At 47.9% G+C, this 20,145-nt stretch overlaps 1 protein-coding gene and 1 non-coding gene across 2 annotated transcripts in view; both read left to right on the top strand.

Moving 5' to 3' along the window:
• Nucleotides 1-20,145, top strand: part of BFSP2 (beaded filament structural protein 2) — a 70,785-nt gene that overhangs the window by 21,609 nt on the left and 29,031 nt on the right. Inside the window, exon 2 of the mRNA XM_004321021.4 lies at nucleotides 18,845-18,927. Within this exon, the coding sequence (XP_004321069.1) occupies nucleotides 18,845-18,927 (83 nt within the window). The remainder of the gene's footprint in view (nucleotides 1-18,844; nucleotides 18,928-20,145) is intronic.
• TRNAE-CUC (transfer RNA glutamic acid (anticodon CUC)) lies at nucleotides 5,721-5,793 on the top strand. Its single transcript has one exon. It is a non-coding gene; the product is annotated as a tRNA-Glu (tRNA).

Here is a 20,145-nt window from a genome sequence, read left to right as displayed (position 1 = left end):
GCATTCATTTCAGAATTTCCACGACAGCTCCCAATTTCCTGAGGTTTCTACATCAACCATAAAATTGCACTTTACCCTGAGACTTTGCATACGTTATTCAGCAAGTCTTATTCTCTCCTGCTGCCATTTGTGGTGGGAGAAACCACCCCCTCCTTTTCTCTTTCAGTTGCATTTTCTGTGGCTTTGGGTTTTAGGTGAGAGCTTGAGTTTGGAGTAGGGGTCCTGAGTCTCACCTAGTCTCAGCTCACCAAAGGTTTTGCCTGGGTCCCTAATCTCTCCACCTTCAGCTTCTGCATCTACAAAAGGACAGAGATAATTACACCTGCCATCATGGCCCCCACTCTTTTGAAATTTAAGGAGAATAACACGAGTGGGAAAAGCCTCTGTCAGTGTCAGAGATTAGGCTGCAGCTCCTCAGCCTGTGGGTGTAATTAGTGTCACAGGTAACACCAGGATCTTAGTGATGTTGATGCGAGCTGGCCCCGCCTCCTTCCTCACCAGCAGGCTCGACAGTGTAACCTTTGTCATGGTGGCTGCTGTGGAGCTGGCACAGAATTCCTTTTTATTCTGTTCATTCCTCAGGCATTGATGGGTTGACTCTGCACCAGGCACTATGGAATTCAGATATTAAAGAGTCAAAATTCTTGGCCTCCAGGACCTGGAGATCCAAGAGGGACGAGGAGTAAATAAATGAATCCACACATTGTTCAGAGCCTGTCGTACGCCAAGCACAGCGTTACGCGTGCGATGGATGTCAACTGTGTGTTGAACAGGAGGGACTCACGAGGTCCACTTACAAAATCAGCTTTGGTTTGAAAGGAATTTCTTCCAAGGTCCCTTTCAACGTGTTCAGTGTGAGATAAATACTGTCTCCTGCCCGTGGCTGAGAACATGGATGGTCTCAGGATTTTTCTGATCACTTATAAGTAATTAAAAATTCTGTGCTCGTTCTAAGTCACAAAACACTGTCTCAATCCAGTAAACAGCACAGCTAGTCAACTATTATTCAACCTGTGGACCCTCGTTCTCCCCTCCAAGGTGGGGACCAGTGTTCTCCCACCCCCACTCCCCCTGCTGTTTCTAACGCAGCCAGAGTGTAAGCAGGAAGGAAGGCGTGGAAAGGAGGGCAGCAAAGTCCTTTCCAGATATGCTGCTCTAAGGTGGCTTCCCAGCGTCTGGGTCTGGCTGTAGTTCAAACCAGATTCCTTCTCCTGGGGACATTTTCATGAGCTCTGCTGAGACCCCCGCTCCCCCGCCGGACCAGCCACTCCTCGGCTGGGGCCCCATGGCCTCCCCCACCCCACAGGTGCCCTCTCGCCAGGACCCCGCTCTGCGGATCCCAGGCCGCCATGCCTGTCGCGGGTTCCGCCTTTGCTACCGGGGCGGGTGCACCCTTGGGCACTGAAAGAGGGGTGAGTGGCTTCCCCATCTGGGCTCAAGCAATTTAACATTCTGCTACACATGCACATCTTTTAATCGTCTTGCTACTCTGGGGAGAAAGTTTCCTCATCCCCATTCTACAAACAGGGACTTCTTTTAGAGCACACACATCCCCAACTAACCAAGACAGGGTTTGAAGTCCCGCGTCTCTGGTCAAGGCCCACGGTCCTCCCATGAGTGCTCGCTGCGGTCGCTAAAGAGAGAAGGGCCTGGTCTTCCCTGGTGGCGCAGTGGTTGAGAGTCTGCCTGCCGATGCAGGGGACACGGGTTTGTGCCCCGGTCCGGGAGGATCCCACATGCCACGGAGCAGCTGGGCCCGTGAGCCATGGCTGCTGAGCCTGTGTGTCCGGAGCCTGTGCTCCACAACAGGAGAGGCCACAACAGTGAGAGGCCCGAGTACCGCAAAAAAAAAAAAAGAGAGAGAGAAGGGCCTGCTGTGAGGCCTGGGGTCGGCTGTCACGCCTCTCTGTGCCTTGGTTCTTCACCTTGCATGATCTCCGAGAGCCCTTTGCATTCTAAAACTGCGTCGTGGTATTTCTAAGTTGAGGCTTCCTGAAAGCTGACGGCAGAGAAGTCTACAGGGCCTCACCCCCAGCGTGGAAGGCAGCCCGGCAACTCAGCGCTCTACTTCCTGCTCTAATGCCCTGCGTCTCCTACAGGCCTATACCTTAAGCAAGCGTGGGGGAGAGAGACACCATTTAACTGGTGCTGGCGTTCTGCTCCCTCAGTGAGGATGTGCCCTGTGCCCAAGAGGTGGAAGGCGTGAATTTGCTTCCTCTTCAGACAGGCTCATTTCCCACGGGTCCCTCCTGGTGTGAGGGATATGCCTTGCTGAACATGATAGGTGTTTCAAGAGAGGAGCTTTCCAGATAGCATGACTCCTCTTTTAAGTCAACTGTTTCATATGAAGAAAAACCCCGTCTGTGCTGGATGTATTGACTGTGGGTCCCCCAGATGGCACCCTCCTAAGGGATTTCCAAGGATAATTTCCAAGAACATGCACTGGCCGTGTTCTCCTAACACCTTGCTTTGGCGCCGTCTGTAGGACTGCAGAGCACAGCCGCGCACAGTACCCTGCATGTTCTCTGCTGCGTCCCCCTAGATCCTCACAGCCTCTCTGTGGAGTAGCAGAACTAGTGTTATTACCCCCTTTTACAGAGGTGGAAACTGAGGCTCAGAGATGAGAAATCCGTGTCTAGTGATAACCAGAGCCAAGACTGGAACTCGGTTTCCTGTTCCAAGTCTAATACTTTGAGTTCTGTCCCCTCTTTCTTGCTGATGTTCACACAAGAATGAGTGAGCATTTCTCTCCCTTCCCTAATTGTCTCCCTATCCAATCCCATTCCTGGACACGGTGTCCAAACCCACCTTCCTGTACTTCAACCAGCCTCGGGCGTGGGAAGTGGGGTGGAGTCTCAGGCAAAGGAAAAGTGAGGATTCTTCTAGAGTTCTTTCAGTAGACTGTTAGCCCCACACCCACCCTGCCAATCTACTGACCGGTCTATTCTACACCGTCGTAATAAGTTGAGGTTATGTGTCCACATAACAAATAAATTGAGGTTATTTGTCCCCTTCATTAAATTAGCCTGGGTTAATTAAATTAAATTAGCAGACACAGGCTCAGGGGTAAAGCATATTAATTCCTGATTGCCCTTAAGTGTCCCTTAAGTTCCAGTGAAGGGTAACAAAGGTAACGTTTATTGAGCACTTACTATATGCCAGGATTTGTTCTGAGGTTCTTGCATATCCTAACTCATTTGACCTCACATCAGCTTTATGAGGCCCATACTTTTATGACCCCCTTTTTAAAGAAGAGGAAACTCACAGACATAGAAAACAAATTTATGATTACCAAAAGGGAAGGGGAGAGGGAGGGATAAATTAAGAGTTTGGGATTAACATATACACACTAATATATATAAAATAGATAACCAACAAGGACCTACTGTATAGCACAGGGAACTCTACTCAATATTTTGTAATAACCTATAAGGGAAAAAAAATCTGAAAAAGAATATATGTATATACACACATAACTGAACAACTGTGCTGTACACCTGAAACTAACACATTGTAAATCAACTATACTTCGATAAAAAAATAAAATTAAAAAAATAAAATAAAGATGAGGAAACAGGCACAGAACAGTTAAATAACTTTTGCAAGGTCACACAGCTAGGAGATGACAGAGACAAGACTTTCAGCTTGGGTAGTTTGATTCCAGAGCCTGTGTGCCCAGCAACCCTCTAGATGGATGACAGCTCGCAGCATCCTGACCCTGGAGAGCTTCTGGGATGAGAAGTACACTTGTCTTAGATGGATTCCCAAGAGGCAGACCCCAAGTCTAGGACTCTACCAGGTGGCATATTATGGAGGTGTCCCCGGGAAGCCTGTGAGGGAGGAGGGAGCAAGCAAACCATCTCAGGCCAAGGGCCAGCTTCAGGGCAACTCAGGAGGGGAAGTTCCACCTCAGAGTTGTCCCAACCCCAAGCAGGGGGCTTTCACACCCCATGCCTGTCAGTCATTCCCAGAGTACTCGCCCAGGGAACTGAAAAGTGGGCTCTGCTGGCCGGAGGGCACTGCTCCAAAAAAAGCCCCGACAGCGGACCCCGGGAAGTGAAAGCACAGGGAACCCACAGGCGCAAAATGGGTGGAAAAAACAATCCGAGGGGATGTGGCCGAGCGCTGACAGTGTCTGCTCTAGCAGCCGCACCTGAAATAGGGAAGAGGAGTTCGCAATCCGGTTTAAGCCTCAACAAGGCGTATTTCTGAGCAACACAAATTCCTCCGATGTTGGCAAGCGCCCAGGAAACAAATCTTGTCAGAGGGTAGTCGAGGATAACTATTTCTGCAGGGCCTCCTCCCGGTAAACACAAAGTGCCTCTCTGAGCTCACGTGACCGTGGCCATGTCCACGGGGCCGGCCCACACCTCTGCAGCCACCTCCCAGCCCCAGCACACGCCGCGCTGCTCCGCCCCATCTTCATGCGCGCTGCCCAGAAGCCTCTTCTGGAGCTCTAGAGGTCCCTCTGCGCTCCACCTAGTGGTCTCCCACCACCGCTGACCTGCCTTCTCCATCCAACTGTTCCAGCCACTCTTGCTCTACATGATAGGGGCCTAGGGCATGCCAGTCACTGCACTGATTTTCGTTCCCTCGTTTTGTGACGTTATCTCATTCTTCTTAATCATGAAATATGTCAAACACATATAAAGGGGTGCCCAACATCCAAAAGTGTCCACCTTAATGTTATTTGCTACAGACCTCTTTTAAAAACACAAAATCAAAGATTCCAGATACAACTGAAACACCCTTTGTGCTGCTCCGTCCTGATTCCATTCCCCTCCCCAGAGGCCACCACTGCTTTACATTTGGCACTTATCATTCCCAAAAGTGTTGTTTCAATTTTACTATATATGTATATAAATCCTTTATAGGATTGTTTTGCATGATTTTAAACTTTATATTCAATTGTATTACACTGTGTATTAGTCAGGGTTCTCCAGAAAAACAGAACCAACAGGATGTTTCTAGAGAGAGAGAGATTTATTTTAAGGAATTGGCTCACACTATAATGAGGCTAGAAGTCCAAAATCAAGGTGCCCGCAGGTTGGAGATCCAGGGAAGAGCTGTTGTTCCAGGTCAAGTCCAAAGGCCATCTGCCGGTTCTGGGGACCTCAGTTCAGAATAGTTTAGAATAGTTTGTTCTATTCAGGCCTTCAGCTGACTGGATGAGTCCCCGCCAACGTTGTGGAAGACAAGCCACTTTACTCAGAGCCACCAATTCAAATGTTAATCTCATCCAGAGTAATGTTTGACCAAATCTCTGGGCACCATGGCCCAGCCAAATTAACACATAAAATTAACCATCACACACTACTTCCTTCAGCAACTTGCTTTCTTCACTCCTCATTTTGATTTTGAGATTTATCCATGTTTATACATAGAGCATTTCATTGTATTTATACCATAGGTTATGAATTTTTCTGCTGATGGATAGAGGTTGCTTTCGGTTTCACTATCACAAACAGGAGGGGCATGAACCTTCTCGTGCACACATGGGAGAGTCCCCCTAGGTCCGAGGTGGGCAAACTATAGGCAGAAATCTAACCAGGCGCCTGCTTTTGTAAATAAAGTTTGACTGGAACACAGTCACACCCGTTCATGTACCAATTGTCTAAGGCTGCTTTCATACTCCCAAGCAGAGATGTGTAGTTGCAACAAAGACCACAAAACCTAAAGTATTTCCTCCCTGGCCCACTATAGAAAGAGTTTCTGGGAATTCCTTGGTTGTCCAGTGGTTAGGGCTCTGCACTCTCACTGCAGAGGGCCCAGGTTCAATCCCTGGTTGGGGAACTAAGATCTCACAAGCTTCGTGACGTGACCAAAATTAAAAAAAAAAAAAAGAGTTTCTTCCCCGGCTCCAGGTCGGTACCTAGGAGCAGAATGGGCTGTGCCCATCACCAGCTTTTATACGGCATTGTCAAATGGCTCTCCAAAGCGGCCGCACCAATTTACCCTCCCGGAAACAGTGTGTGAGATCCCCACTTTCTTCACATCCTCACCTCCCAAAGGTTTGCCAGTCTGATACTTGTGAACTGGTTTCTCACCCTTATTTCACGTTTGGCTCTTTAAACACATATCACTTATTCATTCAACAAACGTCTATTAAGGGATCATTGTGTGCCTGGTACTATCAAGATAAAGCTGCCTCTTTTACAAGAGAAAACACTGAGCTACTTAGTATGAGAATCACAGCTCAAACATGGTGGTAAGGCAAGATGGTTGCGTGTGGGTATTGCAGGCATGCCCTGGAGAGGGTAGCACCATGAACATAAAATCAAACAGCGGACATTGTTCTGCAGGCCTGAGGATGCTCAGCTGGAAAATAAAACAATAATTTGGCTCTCTGCCCACAGCTTCTAACAGGGGCACCTCCATCGCAATTCTTAGTAGAAAGGACCTATATTTCACACTGGCTTCAGTAGAGTTGCTGAGTAATTAAACTGGTTTTCAGTCTTCTCTTTTGACCTTAGAAAATAAAACATCTGCAATTATAAGAGAAAGACTGAGTGTGAGAAGAAACTGTCCATAATTTATACAGCAAGACATTCAGCTTTATTGTTTAAAGTTACCAAGATAGCCAATAAATAAAGGAAAAGGGAGGTGGAGTGTGAGTGAGCTAAATCTTCATTTGTCCGCCAGGAAGTCAATAAATAATGCCTGTGGCTGACAACTCAAACAATCAAGAAGTTTGTAGAAATATGGGGCAAGCTCTGGACAAGTGAACAGCTGGGGACTAGGACATGGGGAGAGAAAAATGTGGGAAAGGGAACGCTTTTCTTTACAAGCCTTTATAAGCATCTCTTTTTAGTATTGTTTAATTTTTTAAACCAATGTATGTATTGCTTTGATAATTTTTAAATTGAAATACAAGAAGTACAAAAGAGAGCATCTGAAATAATTATAGATGAAGTGATATGTATGTAATAACCTCAGAGATAGGAGTAGAGGTCAGTGGGAATAGAGATTTTTTTAAAAATTAGCCGTGAGATTGTCATTGTTGAAGTAAGGAGGTGAGTCTCTCTCTACCTTTATATGTAGTTTGATGGAGTTGAAATTTCCCACAATAAAAAGTGTTTTTGAAAAAAGAAAAAAAGAGCAATGAGCTGTGTCAGACTGATACAGATTAAAATCAGCTGGGCCACTTAGTTCTGGGGGCAAGTTCCTGAACTCTCTGGGCCTCAGTTTCCCCATCTGTATAATGGAAATTATACAGATGCACCCATTCTGAGGGCAGAGGTGAGAGACTGACTGTACCTGTCTCAGGGACACACATATTAGTGGTGGGGAAAGACAGAAAAATATCAGAATAAAGTCTAACATGGCAACTACAGTGATCGAGGTATACCCACACGGAATATGGGAAGTACAGAGGATGACCAGGGCAGCCTGAGTTGGTTTTTTTAAATTTATTTTATGGAAGTATAATTGATTTACAATGTTGTGTTAATTCCTGAGCTGGGTTTTGAAGGATGGGTAGGAGTTCACCTGGCAGATAAGGAAAGCATAGAGGCTGGATGGCCTAGTTAGGTCATGACACACAGAGGTAGCAACATGAGTCAAGGTCTGGAAGCTGGAGAGGCCCATGTCTGTTCAGAAAAACAGTTCAGCCTATAGCAGGGGAGAGAAAAAGAGATAAAGCCAGTGAAGAGCAGGGCCGAGTTGTGAGGGTTTATTCAAGAGCACACCCCTGAATAAATTCAAATTGCATCTTAGTAAGTTCATTCCAGTAGAAAGGGGAATGAGAAGTTGGAAAGCAGTTGCTCCAAATCTAGGAAGCAAAGGGAGACAGAGAGACAGAGATATCACAGGGGAGACCAGCTGGCTGCCCAGACAGAGCCTCCCAGGGTTACTGTATCTTGATGTGCCTGGTGCTCAACACTCAGATTTTATTAGGGCATGTGTAGAAAATTAGGCCCTGAAGGGCCAGGTCATGACACATACACCCAGGCTTACATACTGGTGTACCGTGGCAGTTAAACTCTTTAGTGCCCAAAGCAAGCCCTCCTATATCCAGCCAAGGTAGCTGCAGGCAGGATGCTGTGAGCCCAGAGCCAGAACTTGTGGGAACAGGATGAGGGAGGCCTCCGCAGAAGGTGAAGCCTAGGGGACTTTGTCCCCCTCGAGACAGAGGGCAGCCTCTAGGGACCAGGTCCTCCTGATCGCCCAGCACTGTGAACACCAGCACCCACCAGCTCTGGCCTCTCACTCCATAATCCTCTGACCTCTCACTCCATACTCCTCTGACCTCTCCTACTAAGACCTTCTTCCCTCAGCCAGAGCGCAGCGTGATGATGAGGTCAAGGGTTACATGCAGTACAACTCAGAAGTGCCCACCATCCTGAACTTGCCCGGAAGACCCGACCTTAGCCCTCAGTGTGCCTGATTCTCCCGGGACCCACAGTGGCTGTGACTGTGCTTGGGGGGAGCTGTCTGGGACATGGCCCCCTCTCCACGACCTGATGACACGTCCCCTAACTCCACTTGCAGGTGCAACCTTAACTCACTGCGTGGGCTTCGTGTTTTCCATCTTCAGGTAACATCAGGTTGAACCAGAAAAGAGACGATTGGGGCTCGAAGCAAGGCTGGATAAGGGACAGGAATGGAGTGAAGTTCATCAGTGTGGGGAATTGATATGTTCTGATTTGGGAGTGAAGGGGAGGGAGGTACCAAAGGTGATTCTCAGGTTGGAGCTAGGTAAGAACCTGGGTGTCCCTGGAGGGTCTCCCCTTCCTGGTTGTCCATGAAGAAGCAGCACTATTTCTGGGCTCATTAATCCAACTGTATGTCCTGTACCAGACACTGTGCTGGGGATGAACAACAGCAGGACAGAAAGGCAGTGCCTGGCCTCAAGGAGTTTATGTTCTGGCAGCAGATACAGAGATAACAACTAATAAACCAATAAACAAAAATTGGTAATAATTACAAGCTGTGCTAAGTGTTTTAAAGAAAGTGAGCAAGGCAGAGAGGGACAGAGAGGAAGGAGGTCCTACCTTAGGCAGGGTGATCAGGATGAGGGAGCCACCCAAACACAGGAGAGGGGAGAGCCGTCCAGGCAGAGGAGTCCACACGTGCTTAAGCCTCAAGACAGGAGAGAGGCCCGCGTGGTCCACAAAGACCCGGCACCAGCAGGGTGGAGCCTGTGAGCAGTGGGAAGATTGACACACATGCAGGGCCTTGAGGGCTGCTGTCAGAAGCTTGGATTTTATCTTTAGCACAAGAAACACCTCAGAAGAGTTTTAATTTAATTTAATCAGAGTGACATCATCTGATGTGAAGAGTTGAAGAAAATCACTCTGGAAGCAGGATGAAGAATGGACTCAAGCAGGAGAGGACAGAGGATTAAGAGGATGTTGCCATGGGGTCGGAGGGCGTGATGGGGGTGTGCAGCAGGGTGACATCAGTGGAGATGTGAGAAGTAGATGGATTTGAGATACATTGGGGCAGGGGGGGGATTGACTAACCTTGGTGTTGGATTAGATGTGGGAGATGAGAGAAAGCACGATGTCAAGACTCCCTGGTTTCTGTTAGTACTGTTTACTGACATGGAGCTGGGAGCGGGGGGGGGGGGGGGGGGTTTGCTTTTAGAGGGCAAAAATTCCATTTTGGCCACGTTAAGTTTGAGACATCTGAGCCAAGTAGAGAAGATGTCAAGGAGAGAATGGTACTCAAGCCTGGAGTAGAAAGGAAGGTTCTGAGCTAGAGATATAAATGCAGAAGTCATCCGCACATACATTTCAAGCCATGTGAATGGATCAGATAACTCAGTGATTAAAGAAAAAATGCCCCAGGACCCAGTCCTGAGAACTCTAGCATTTAGAGGTCAGACAAGGGAGACAGACTTCATGCAGGAGGAAGCCGAAAGATGGCCAACAAAGTAGGAAGAGCAGGGGAGAGTGGTTCATGGAAGCCAAGAGAGGAAAGTGTGCCGCATGACGAACGTAGCGGCACGTCAGGATGAGCACAGAGAGGCAACCGGCTGGCTGGTGACAAGCTGGCCTTCACCATCCTGGTGAAGATGCAGTAAGAGTAGGGTATAGGGACAGATGATGATTTCTTGTTCATTTATTGCTGGAAGCAAGTCATGCTGAGCATTCATCCTAAACTTGAAAGTCAAACAAATGTGAAAAGTGTTCTCTTGCATCTGCCAGTGCACCAGCTGAGTCTCATTTCCCAGGGCCCAGTCTTACCCACCTCCACCCACCTCCTCCCTCACCTGCAGCTCTGGTTGCTGGGATGCCAATATCATTAAATCCAAATAAAGCTCTAATTATACCCTTGGGCCCAAATGATAACCCTTTTGAAAATGCTGCTCATCCTTGCCTTTTTGAAACAGAATGAAAGTAAAATCCCTCACCTGCCACCACCAGCTCCATTTATTTCTATAACTGCATCCGCAGTGAGAATGGCAGTAGGAAAGGGTAAAATCCTCCTCATCGTAGTACCAGGGACCAGGGCTTTGCAAATGACTATGGATGGAAAAACTGAAAGAAAAATAACATGAAGCCACTAGATAGAACTCTTCATTCAGCCAACTGTGCATCCAGAAAAAGCAGAGTGGGGACAGTGCCAGACCACACATACCCAGCAGACTCCCTCAACAATCACTGAACAACTGCTCTGTCCTAAGACGAATAACAACAATGAAGATGGCTACCATTCGTGCTTACTCTGCTCCAGGCATTCAGCCAGTGCTTCCCATGCATCGGCTCATTTGTTTCTCACAACTATCCCAGGGGGCAGGGAGGGGCATTATCCACATTCTACGGATGAGGAAACTGAATCTTAGAGTCACTTATCCCGTAACTGGCCCAAATTGGTGAGGGAGGAGCTGGGGTCAAGAATAGGCTAATGTGGTCATTGCCTGCATACTGTTTACGCTGTAGGATGATTCAAGGAGGGAGGTAGGGAGACAGCTAGGGCCCATGTGCAGCCAGTAGCTCTGGCTAAAAGCCTAGGGGCCATCCTCAATTCCTCTCCCTCACTCTCCCCATGACTACTCCATCCCCACCATCCCTCAACCGCCCTAGTCAAAGCCACCATCACCTCCCCTGGATGAGTGCAGGAACCCCCTAGCCGGGCCCTTGGCATGGCCCCCTGTGTCCCACAGGAGTCAGGGGTATCCACTTACCACGCAGGTTATCCCTGTGCCTGCTCAAATCCTTCCATTGGCATCCCAGCAAATGCCACTTCCTTCCCACTCTTCCCAAGGCCTTCCCCCCAGGATCTGGTCTTTGCCTGCCTTTCTAACCGCATCCCCTACCATAGCTGCTGATTCCCCAAAACCAGCACAGAGCCTGGCACAGAGGAAATAATAATCACGTGCTGAAGACATGAAGGCAGTAATGGATGAGCGAATAAAGAAGCTTCGTAGAGGAAGCCACGTTCGAGAGGAGCGTTAAAGTGGGGAAGGGTTTCTCAGGTGGCCAGGGCCAGGGAGTGTCAGGTGGTAAGACCAGGTGTTCTAGGCAGAGGCAACGGCGTGGGTCAGGACAGCAAGGAGGTCCGGGAGCAGCCTGGGGGAGGCCTGAGCAGGACCGGAGGCAGGTCTGTGCAAAGCAAAGGCTGTCAAAGTCGAGTGTGCATCGTAAGCCCCTGGAAAGCATGTTAAAACACACATCATTAGGACCCACTCCAGAGATTCTGGCTCAGACATCTGAGGTAGGGTCTGAGAATGTGCATTTCTCACAAGTTTCAGGTGGCGCTGATGCTGCCGGTCCAGGAACCACACTTTGAGAACCACTGGTGTAAAGTGTGCTAAGGAAGCGTCCACGTGGAGGCGCAAAGGAAGACAACTCCAGGGAAGTCAGATGAGGGGGCTGCCGGCCAAGCCCGCAGCACCTTGAGCCTCCACAGCCGGTGGGCAGCGCCCCTCCCTGCACCGTCCCTCACAGAACACACCTCTGCCCCCCATGACCTCTGACTGCCATTCCCCTGCCGTTCAACCCCAGCTACTCTCATCCACAGCATTTTAGGCTTTGAAGGTGAATTTTGTTTCTGGCTCCAGCGAAATTAATGGGTCCTAATCCCTTAAAACTGGCTAATCTCACATAGAGATTTGCACTGCTGCTGCCATGACAGTGCCTCTTTTCAACAGAAGACCTGGTGCTAAGTTACATAGCCTTGATGGTAGGAGTCCCAGCTCTGTTTGGGCAGAAGGACAGAAAGGAGAAGATGTCATCTGCTGGTGTCCACAGCACACCATGCGCAAGCTGCTAGCCTGCCCTCCCTTAAATCTGCCCTTGAGTGCAAATGTTACATCAGTTTATACTTTTCTCCTACTAGAAAAGTGGGCAGGAGTGGTCCCAGGGTCATGGGTAAGTATGTTTGTGTTCACAGCATCGGTCGGGGACTGTACATTCGGTATTTTTATCACCTTCTCCCCTGGAAAGAAAAGGTGATCAGAGAAGTGAGGTTAATTTGCATCCACTTCAGCCATAAATCCAAGAGGACCAGATAGCTAATGTACATCTCTCGAAGTTTTAAACACAAGTGCCCTCTCCTCTCTTGGGCCCGACAGCAAAGTTCGCAGCCGCAGAAGCCCCCTGGGCCTTCAGAGGCGGACCGCAGATCTGCCTCAGCTCTCCTCAGCTGACAAGGCTCGGAAATGAAAGCTCAGGGACTTGGAGTGGGAGACGGTTTGGTTTGATTGGTTAGCGTCCTCACACCCAGTAGGGAAGATGCCTCTTTGTCTTTGTGATGCAGCCCAAATAGGAAACAGGAGTCCTGACTGTTCTATGTTACAGCAAAGACAGAAAACAGTCCTCCACAACAGAGTCTCTCTTGATTCTGATGTGCCTTTCAGTTTCCAAAACAGAGGACAAAGATATGCACACTTTCAAGTCACATTAACCTGGTTTGGCCTTCTGGCTCTGCCACATTCCAGCTATGCGATTTGGGCAATTATCATATGCTCTCTGAGCCTAGGCATCCTCATCCCTAAAATGACATTAGCGTTAGAGGAGGGCCGTGAGCATTTAGTGTAGTCATGAATTGAGTATTGGGTGGAAGGTGGGGGACAGTCAGTGAGCTGGGATCTGTATAACAATTGGCTCTCCATGGATGAAACGCTCTGCTTTATGGTGTTCTCCAATTTCCCTAGTGTAGCTACTCTCACCACAGCTGACATCAAGCTACCAGCATGAATTCAGAGTTGGGAAGAGATGCATTGTAGGACAGTGTTACATAGTGTTCCCACCTGTCGACTGAAGAAAAACACACAACTTAAAAGTTGAGAGTTAAGTTTTATTAGGGAACCTTACTGAGGACTATAGCCCCAGAGACAGCCTCCCAAATAGCTCTGAGGAACTGCTCAGAAGAGGTAAGGTAAGAGGCAGGATATATTGGAGGTTTTTGCTGGAAAACAACATATGGTCGAACATCAAAAGATTACTGCTAATCACAAGAAACTGACATCTCAAGTTAATTTTAGTGCTTTCCTATATAAAGGAAGATGCAGAGTCTGGGCTCATTGAAATTATTTCTTCAATATGCATCTTAACTCTCTGGGGCCAATATCCAAAGCACAGAAGACTTCCTGTTTTTCTCCACCCTGAGTTCTCTGGGTGCACCATGGGGCTGGGGGCAGCTGCAGGGGCTAATGGCCTGGTCCTTCTGGAATGGTGGGCAATATTCTTTGTTTACTGGAATGGCAAGCAATGTTCCCTGTCCACAATCATTACAGATACAATAGAAGCAAATAACCTCAAAAGCAGAGATGGCCGTCAAACATAGTAAAACAATTAGGAAGTGATGAGTAGTCATTACCTTTGTATTTTGAGTATTTGTTACCTTTGTTTTTAGTATAATTTATGTAATTGTAAGTTCACATAATTAAAATTTTCTTGGTGGCTGTGTTTAACAACCGGCTCACGAAACTCCTGAAATATTTATTTAACAGTCTGTCCTGGCAAGCAGGTACAAGCCAGTACAAGCCAGCTCCAGCATGTGGGTGGGCCACACCTGTAGGCAGTAAATCCAGCTTCTCTCCCTCTTCCTTTCCTGTCCTCAGTCCCAGGGAAGGTTTCATGGTTTTCCCAGGTATAGAGACAAAGATGGTCCCTGTCCACTGCAGGCACCACACTTACTTTTGGCCTTGGCCACCATCCCAGTCCTCTGCCTGTGCTACACCTCAGCCAGCGTCCCAGCCCTGGACCCGCCGCCTGGCTCTTTCCCGGCTGGGGGTGCTGAGCCACCCCTGACACCCAGAGGACGTGGCCTCTGTGGGGCTGAGGGCCGCGGGAGGACAGAGGAAGGCTCTCTACGCTCAGCAATGGCCTGGAGGTCTATTTTAGGATCCAGTCTGTGGAGATGGGGAAGCACGGCCAGCAAACTGTGCTTTGGCAAGTCAGGGCCTATAATTAGCCTCCACTTGAGGGTCGAATAAACCCTTGGTTGTTACTAAACAACAGTGAAAGCAGGAACCTCCAGCTTCCCTGAGCCCAGAGCTGCCCAGCCTCCTTGGACAGACATTGGACAGAACCTCCCCATCTGCTGGGCAGCATCCAAAGTGTCCCAGGCAGCATCCTGTCCTCAACCCCAAGTAAGGAGAAGCAAGTACAGAGCCCTGGCCTCGCCACCCATCAGCCTGTATCTCCTACTGACTCCTGCACCGTTGCTCCCGGCAGCCTCTTACTTATGAAGAGTCTGTAGTCCGCTGGGCAGATGTCACCGATTCACACACAGGGGACAGTTGCTGCTGGGCGGAGCAAATCCCAAGTCAAAAGGCAGCACATGCAAGCGCTAGTGTGTTTGTTCTGGACGGTGGGACATAGGTGACTGCATCCCCAGGCATCTTTCTGCTTTTCCAGAATTGTGTGCCTCTGAATATGGTACACGTATATCCCCCCACGCCCCAGGGTTGGGTTTTGTTTTCTACTTTTTCTGTCCACCCGCTGCATGTTTTCAAAGCAGAAACAAAACAGAGCTGTACCCACGTGAAGACTTTAAGCCTCAAGCTCCCTCACTTGCACGTCCCCCTTTGTATTAGTAATTTTTTATTCTTTTTCTTAAAGGCAGTCTCCCAACTTGTACAAGCTCCAAGCCCACATCTGCCCGCATCTGGCCCTGCATGGCCACCTACTCTAGAGCACTTTGGAAGCCATCATGTCTGCAGCTGGGGTTTTTGAGCCCATGGTCTGGACACCTGCTATGACTCAAGGTCCCGTGCTAGGGTGGAATATTTGCCATGGGCCCCACTGTGAGAAAACGAGCAGGGTAATTGCCCTGGGCTGCAAATTCATCATCTGCAAAATGGCATCACGGAGCATCCAAAGACAAGGAAAGGGGGCTCCTAAATGTGGGTGCAGCAGCGTGTGAAGGAGGACAAATAGAGGGCTGGGTCAGAGCAGCCAAAGCCAGTCCTCAGAGGCCTCACATAGCCAGAGCCTTTGAATTAACTATATTCAACGATATTAACTCTATATTCTTTTTTTTTTTTTTTTTTTTGGCTGTGTTGGGTCTTCGTTTCTACGCGAGGACTTTCTCTAGTTGCGGCGAGCGGGGGCCACCCTTCATCGCGGTGCACGGGCCTCTCACTGTTGCGGCCGCTCTTGTCGCGGAGCACAGGCTCCAGACGCGCAGGCTCAGTAGTTGTGGCTCACGGGCTCAGTTGCTCCGCGCCATGTGGGATCCTCCCAGACTAGGGCTCGAATCTGTGTCCCCTGCATTGGCTGGCAGATTCTCAACCACTGTGCCACCAGGGAAGCCCCATTTTCTGTATTCTTGATGCTGTGGCAGCTGGGGCCTCATTGACAGGGAGAGACCGCCCCATTGTAAGGCTAGTGAATCCTAGAGATAGGAACCACTTACCTGTGAGAGTGCCTTTGAGATGCAAACCAACCCATCCTGAGTCATTACCCCAACCTGCCTCCCCTTGCTGGGGCTCACACTCCAAGAGGCAATATTCCTCTGCTCTGACCACCCAGGGCTGGGTACCAGACAACAAGGGACCACCCCTATAGCCCAGAGACCACTGAAATTATTCAAACCTGCTGTGCCCATTCCTTCCCATGAAAACCACAATAAAGCCTTTTGCCCATGCTTTCCCCTCTCCCCTTCTGCTTCCTGACCAACCCTGGTTCTTCTCTGTATTGCCCTACATGGTATGGCTGCCCCCTCCTCTTGGGAACTGTGAGTAACAAATGATCTTTGCAATGTCAGTTGTCTCCTGATCTGTTGGCCTCTCCATACCAGAATAAAAACAAAATCCCGGGTACATCTTAAAACACCCTTCTTGGGGGCTTCCAGAAAATGATCTCCAGACCTGGGACAGGGGAAGACTGGGAATGGCTCACCCATGGTCACACAATTCATTCATGCAGGCATTCACTCAACAGGTGTTGATGGAATGTCCACCACAACCAGAGCTTGGAGACACAGCAATGAACAAGGAGTTGACCCTGGGAAGGGCCACTTCAGCACAGTGGGATGAGGGCTTTGCTGGGGAAACCGAGGGAGCACAGGCGTGGACCAAGTCCCAGATCTGGGTGGAAGGGATGGAGCTCCCCTGTTCCAGTAGGGTCATCCTGTGCTGTTTGTCCACTTCATTGAATTTCCCACCAGCAACCTCATCTTCTCTCTGCTGCAGCCCTGCCCTGACGCACACTGGGGAGCAGGCAACTGGGGTCTCCCCCTCCCTGGTCCTTCTCATCTTACTCCGGTCTCTGACCTCTGGTGCCGGAAGTCCTCCACCAAGTCAGCGAAGAACTTCCAACTCATTTACTTTCAAGGGCATAGGACTGATAAGAGCTTAAAACAGTGATTTGCAACCTTCTTTTTTTTTTCAGTTTTATGTATTTTTATTAAACATAATTTACATATAGTAAAATACACAAATCTTAATGGTACATCTTAACAAATTGTTACCTATTATACATCAGTGTAATCACCAGATCCAGATATGGAACATCTTTATCACTCCAGAAAGTTTCCTCAGATTTGCATCCTTATTTTTTTTTTTTTTTTAACATCTTTATTGGGGTATAATTACTTTACAATGGTGTGTTAGTTTCTGCTTTATAACAAAGTGAATCAGTTATACATAAACATATGTTCCCATATCTCTTCCCTCTTGCGTCTCCCTCCCTCCCACCCTCCCTATCCCACCCCTCCAGGCTGTCACAGAGCACCGAGCCAATATCCCTGTGCCATGCGGCTGCTTCCCACTAGCTATCTACCTTACTACGTTTGTTAGTGTGTATATGTCCATGACTCTCTCTCGCCCCGTCACAGCTCACCCTTCCCCCTCCCCATAACCTCAAGTCCATTCTCTAGGAGGTCTGCGTCTTTATTCCTGCCTTAACCCTAGGTTCTTCATGACATTTTTTTCCTCTTAAATTCCATATATATGTGTTAGCATACTGTATTTGTCTTTTTCTTTCTGACTTACTTCACTGTGTATGACAGACTCTAGGTCTATCCACCTCATTACAAATAGCTCAATTTCGTTTCTTTTTATGGCTGAGTAATATTCCATTGTATATATGTGCCACATCTTCTTTATCCATTCATCCGATGATGGGCACTTAGGTTGTTTCCATCTCCGGGCTATTGTAAATAGAGCTGCGATGAACATTTTGGTACATGACTCTTTTTGAATTATGGTTTTCTCAGGGTATATGCCCAGTAGTGGGATTGCTGGGTCATATGGTAGTTCTATTTGTAGTTTTTTAAGGAACCTCCATACTGTTCTCCATAGTGGCTGAACCAATTCACATTCCCACCAGCAGTGCAAGAGGGTTCCCTTTTCTCCACACCCTCTCCAGCATTTATTGTTTCTAGATTTTTTGATGATGGCCATTCTGACTGGTGTGAGATGATATCTCATTGTAGTTTTGATTTGCATTTCTCTAATGATTAATGATGTTGAGCATTCTTTCATGTGTTTGTTGGCAGTCTGTATATCTTCTTTGGAGAAATGTCTATTTAGGTCTTCTGCCCATTTTTGGATTGCATCCTTATTTTAAAGTAACAGTTAGTTTATCCCCCATCCCAAGCAGCAGATTATCCGAAAGCCAATATGTAAAAAATATATTTATTTTAAAAAGAAGTTTCTCAGGTTAAGAAGATGACTATCCTCCCAATCCCCACCTGTGGGGAACCCTGAGGGGTGCTGAGGGCCAAGTTTGAAAAATCATTCTTCCCCATGAAACCCCCGAACTGTGTGTACAATATTTATGAACATACATAAGCTGTATGTACAATGTTTATGTTCACATGTATGTTCTGAGAGTGGACAGAATTCTAGAGCTGAGCTGTCCAGTTCTGGAGCCACCTGTGGCCACCTGCGGCTATTTAAATGTAAATTAGTTAAGATTAAATAAAAGTAAATGTTCAGTTCTTCAGTTGCCTTTGCTACATTTTGAGTGTTCAGTAGCCACGTGTGGCCACTGTGCTGGACCACACAGTGCAGATCAGTTCCATCATCACCGAAAGTTCTATTGGGTAGCAGCGGTCCAGAGATTTCATCAGCTTCCCAAAGGCATCCATGACCAGAAAATGTTAAGAGACACTAAGTCAAGCCAGTGAAACTTCATTTAAGGAGCCAGAAATTTCACTGGAGAGCCGAAAGCTCATCATTGTGACAGAGGCCACAGACAAGTCTGCCTTGAACAATCTTTTTGCTCCAAAAATCCAACCCTAAAAGCTCTTAGAAGACACCAAGATTTTACGCTTTAGTGTCTATCTTGCCCCCTCTTTCTTAGAGAGGGACACTTGAATTCTAAAAATATTTGCCATGAGAAAGTGCTCTCAGCGTCCCAGAGCCTCCGTGCCCAGCGCGAGGCACCATTTGAAGTAGGAAGACATCACAGTGACCTTGTCCTTTGATGTGTGGTCGTTCTAGGTGGGCGAGGCAGTCCTGGAAAACGCACGGCTCATGCTGCAGACGGAGAATATCCAGGCGGGCGCTGACGACTTTAAGGAGAGGTAACGCTCCACAGCCGAGGGGACAGTCCCTCCGTGCCCCAGACTCCTGGGCCACTCGGGTAATGCGGCCCCCGAGTCTGCAGCATGCACCCCAGCCTCGTGGAAGGCTGGGTGGGGTAACAGCATCCCCAGGAGAATCCGGAGCCAAGAATATCTGGTTCAAACCCTCCTTGTAGACACAAGTAGGTCCCAAGGCCTCAGAGATTTTGCCAGTGTCACTTGGCTTAGAGCAGAGGTCTCAAAACCTAGTGTTCATGAGAATCACCTGAGGGACTGATAGAAAACGCAGATTGCTGTGCCCACCCTCAGAGTTTCAGATTCAATAGGCCTCAGGCGGGACCTAAAACTTACATTTCTACCCAGTTCCCAATGATGCTGATCCTGCTGGTACTGGGACCAAATTTTGAGAACTACTGGTTTGGAGCAATGCTTCTCAATCCTGGCTGCATATGAGAATTACCTGGGCACTTAAAACTGCCAGTGCACAAGCCCCACAGACATTAGTGGGGGTGGGTCCTGGCCTCTGTATTTTTAAAGTTCACCAGGCTTTCCTGATGTCCATCCAGCCTTGAGAACCACCACTTTGGAGTCTAATAGTGTTTCCTATAATGTGGCTGATGAAGATCACTTTAAGTGGTATAAAGATAAACATTTTAATTTTAATAGTCATGTATTTATTTATTTATAAATTTATCTATTTATTTATTTATTTTTGGCTGCACTGGGTCTTTGTTGCTGCACACGGGCTTTCTCTAGTTGTGGTGAGCGGGGACTACTCTTTGTTGCAGTGCACGGGCTTCTCATTGTGGTGGCTTCTCTTGTTCCGGAGCACAGGCTCTAGGCGCATGGGCTTCAATAGTTGTGGCACAAGGGCTCAATAGTTGTGGCGCACGGGCTTAGTTGCTCTGTGGCATGTGGGATCTTCCCAGACGGGGAATCGAACCCGTGTCCCCTGCATCGGCAGGCAGACTCTCAACCACTACACCACCAGGGAAGCCCCATATATTTATTTTTATAGTTACCTTCTGTTTATGGCCCATGAAACTGTTTTTCCACTACAGTACTACCATTTATAGTGGCAATTTTAAAATTATTTAATATAAAGAGCTTCTAAAGTTTATTGATTTAAGATTTACTCTTTAAGTACATGAAGTTAAGGAACAACATAAAGTAAATAATGATACAGAAGATACACATTTAGTGCAAAATCGTGTAGGT

Source organism: Tursiops truncatus, chromosome 4, assembly GCF_011762595.2.
Source record: "Tursiops truncatus isolate mTurTru1 chromosome 4, mTurTru1.mat.Y, whole genome shotgun sequence".
NCBI lineage: Eukaryota > Metazoa > Chordata > Mammalia > Artiodactyla > Delphinidae > Tursiops > Tursiops truncatus.
This window is presented reverse-complemented; position numbering and strand designations above follow the sequence as displayed.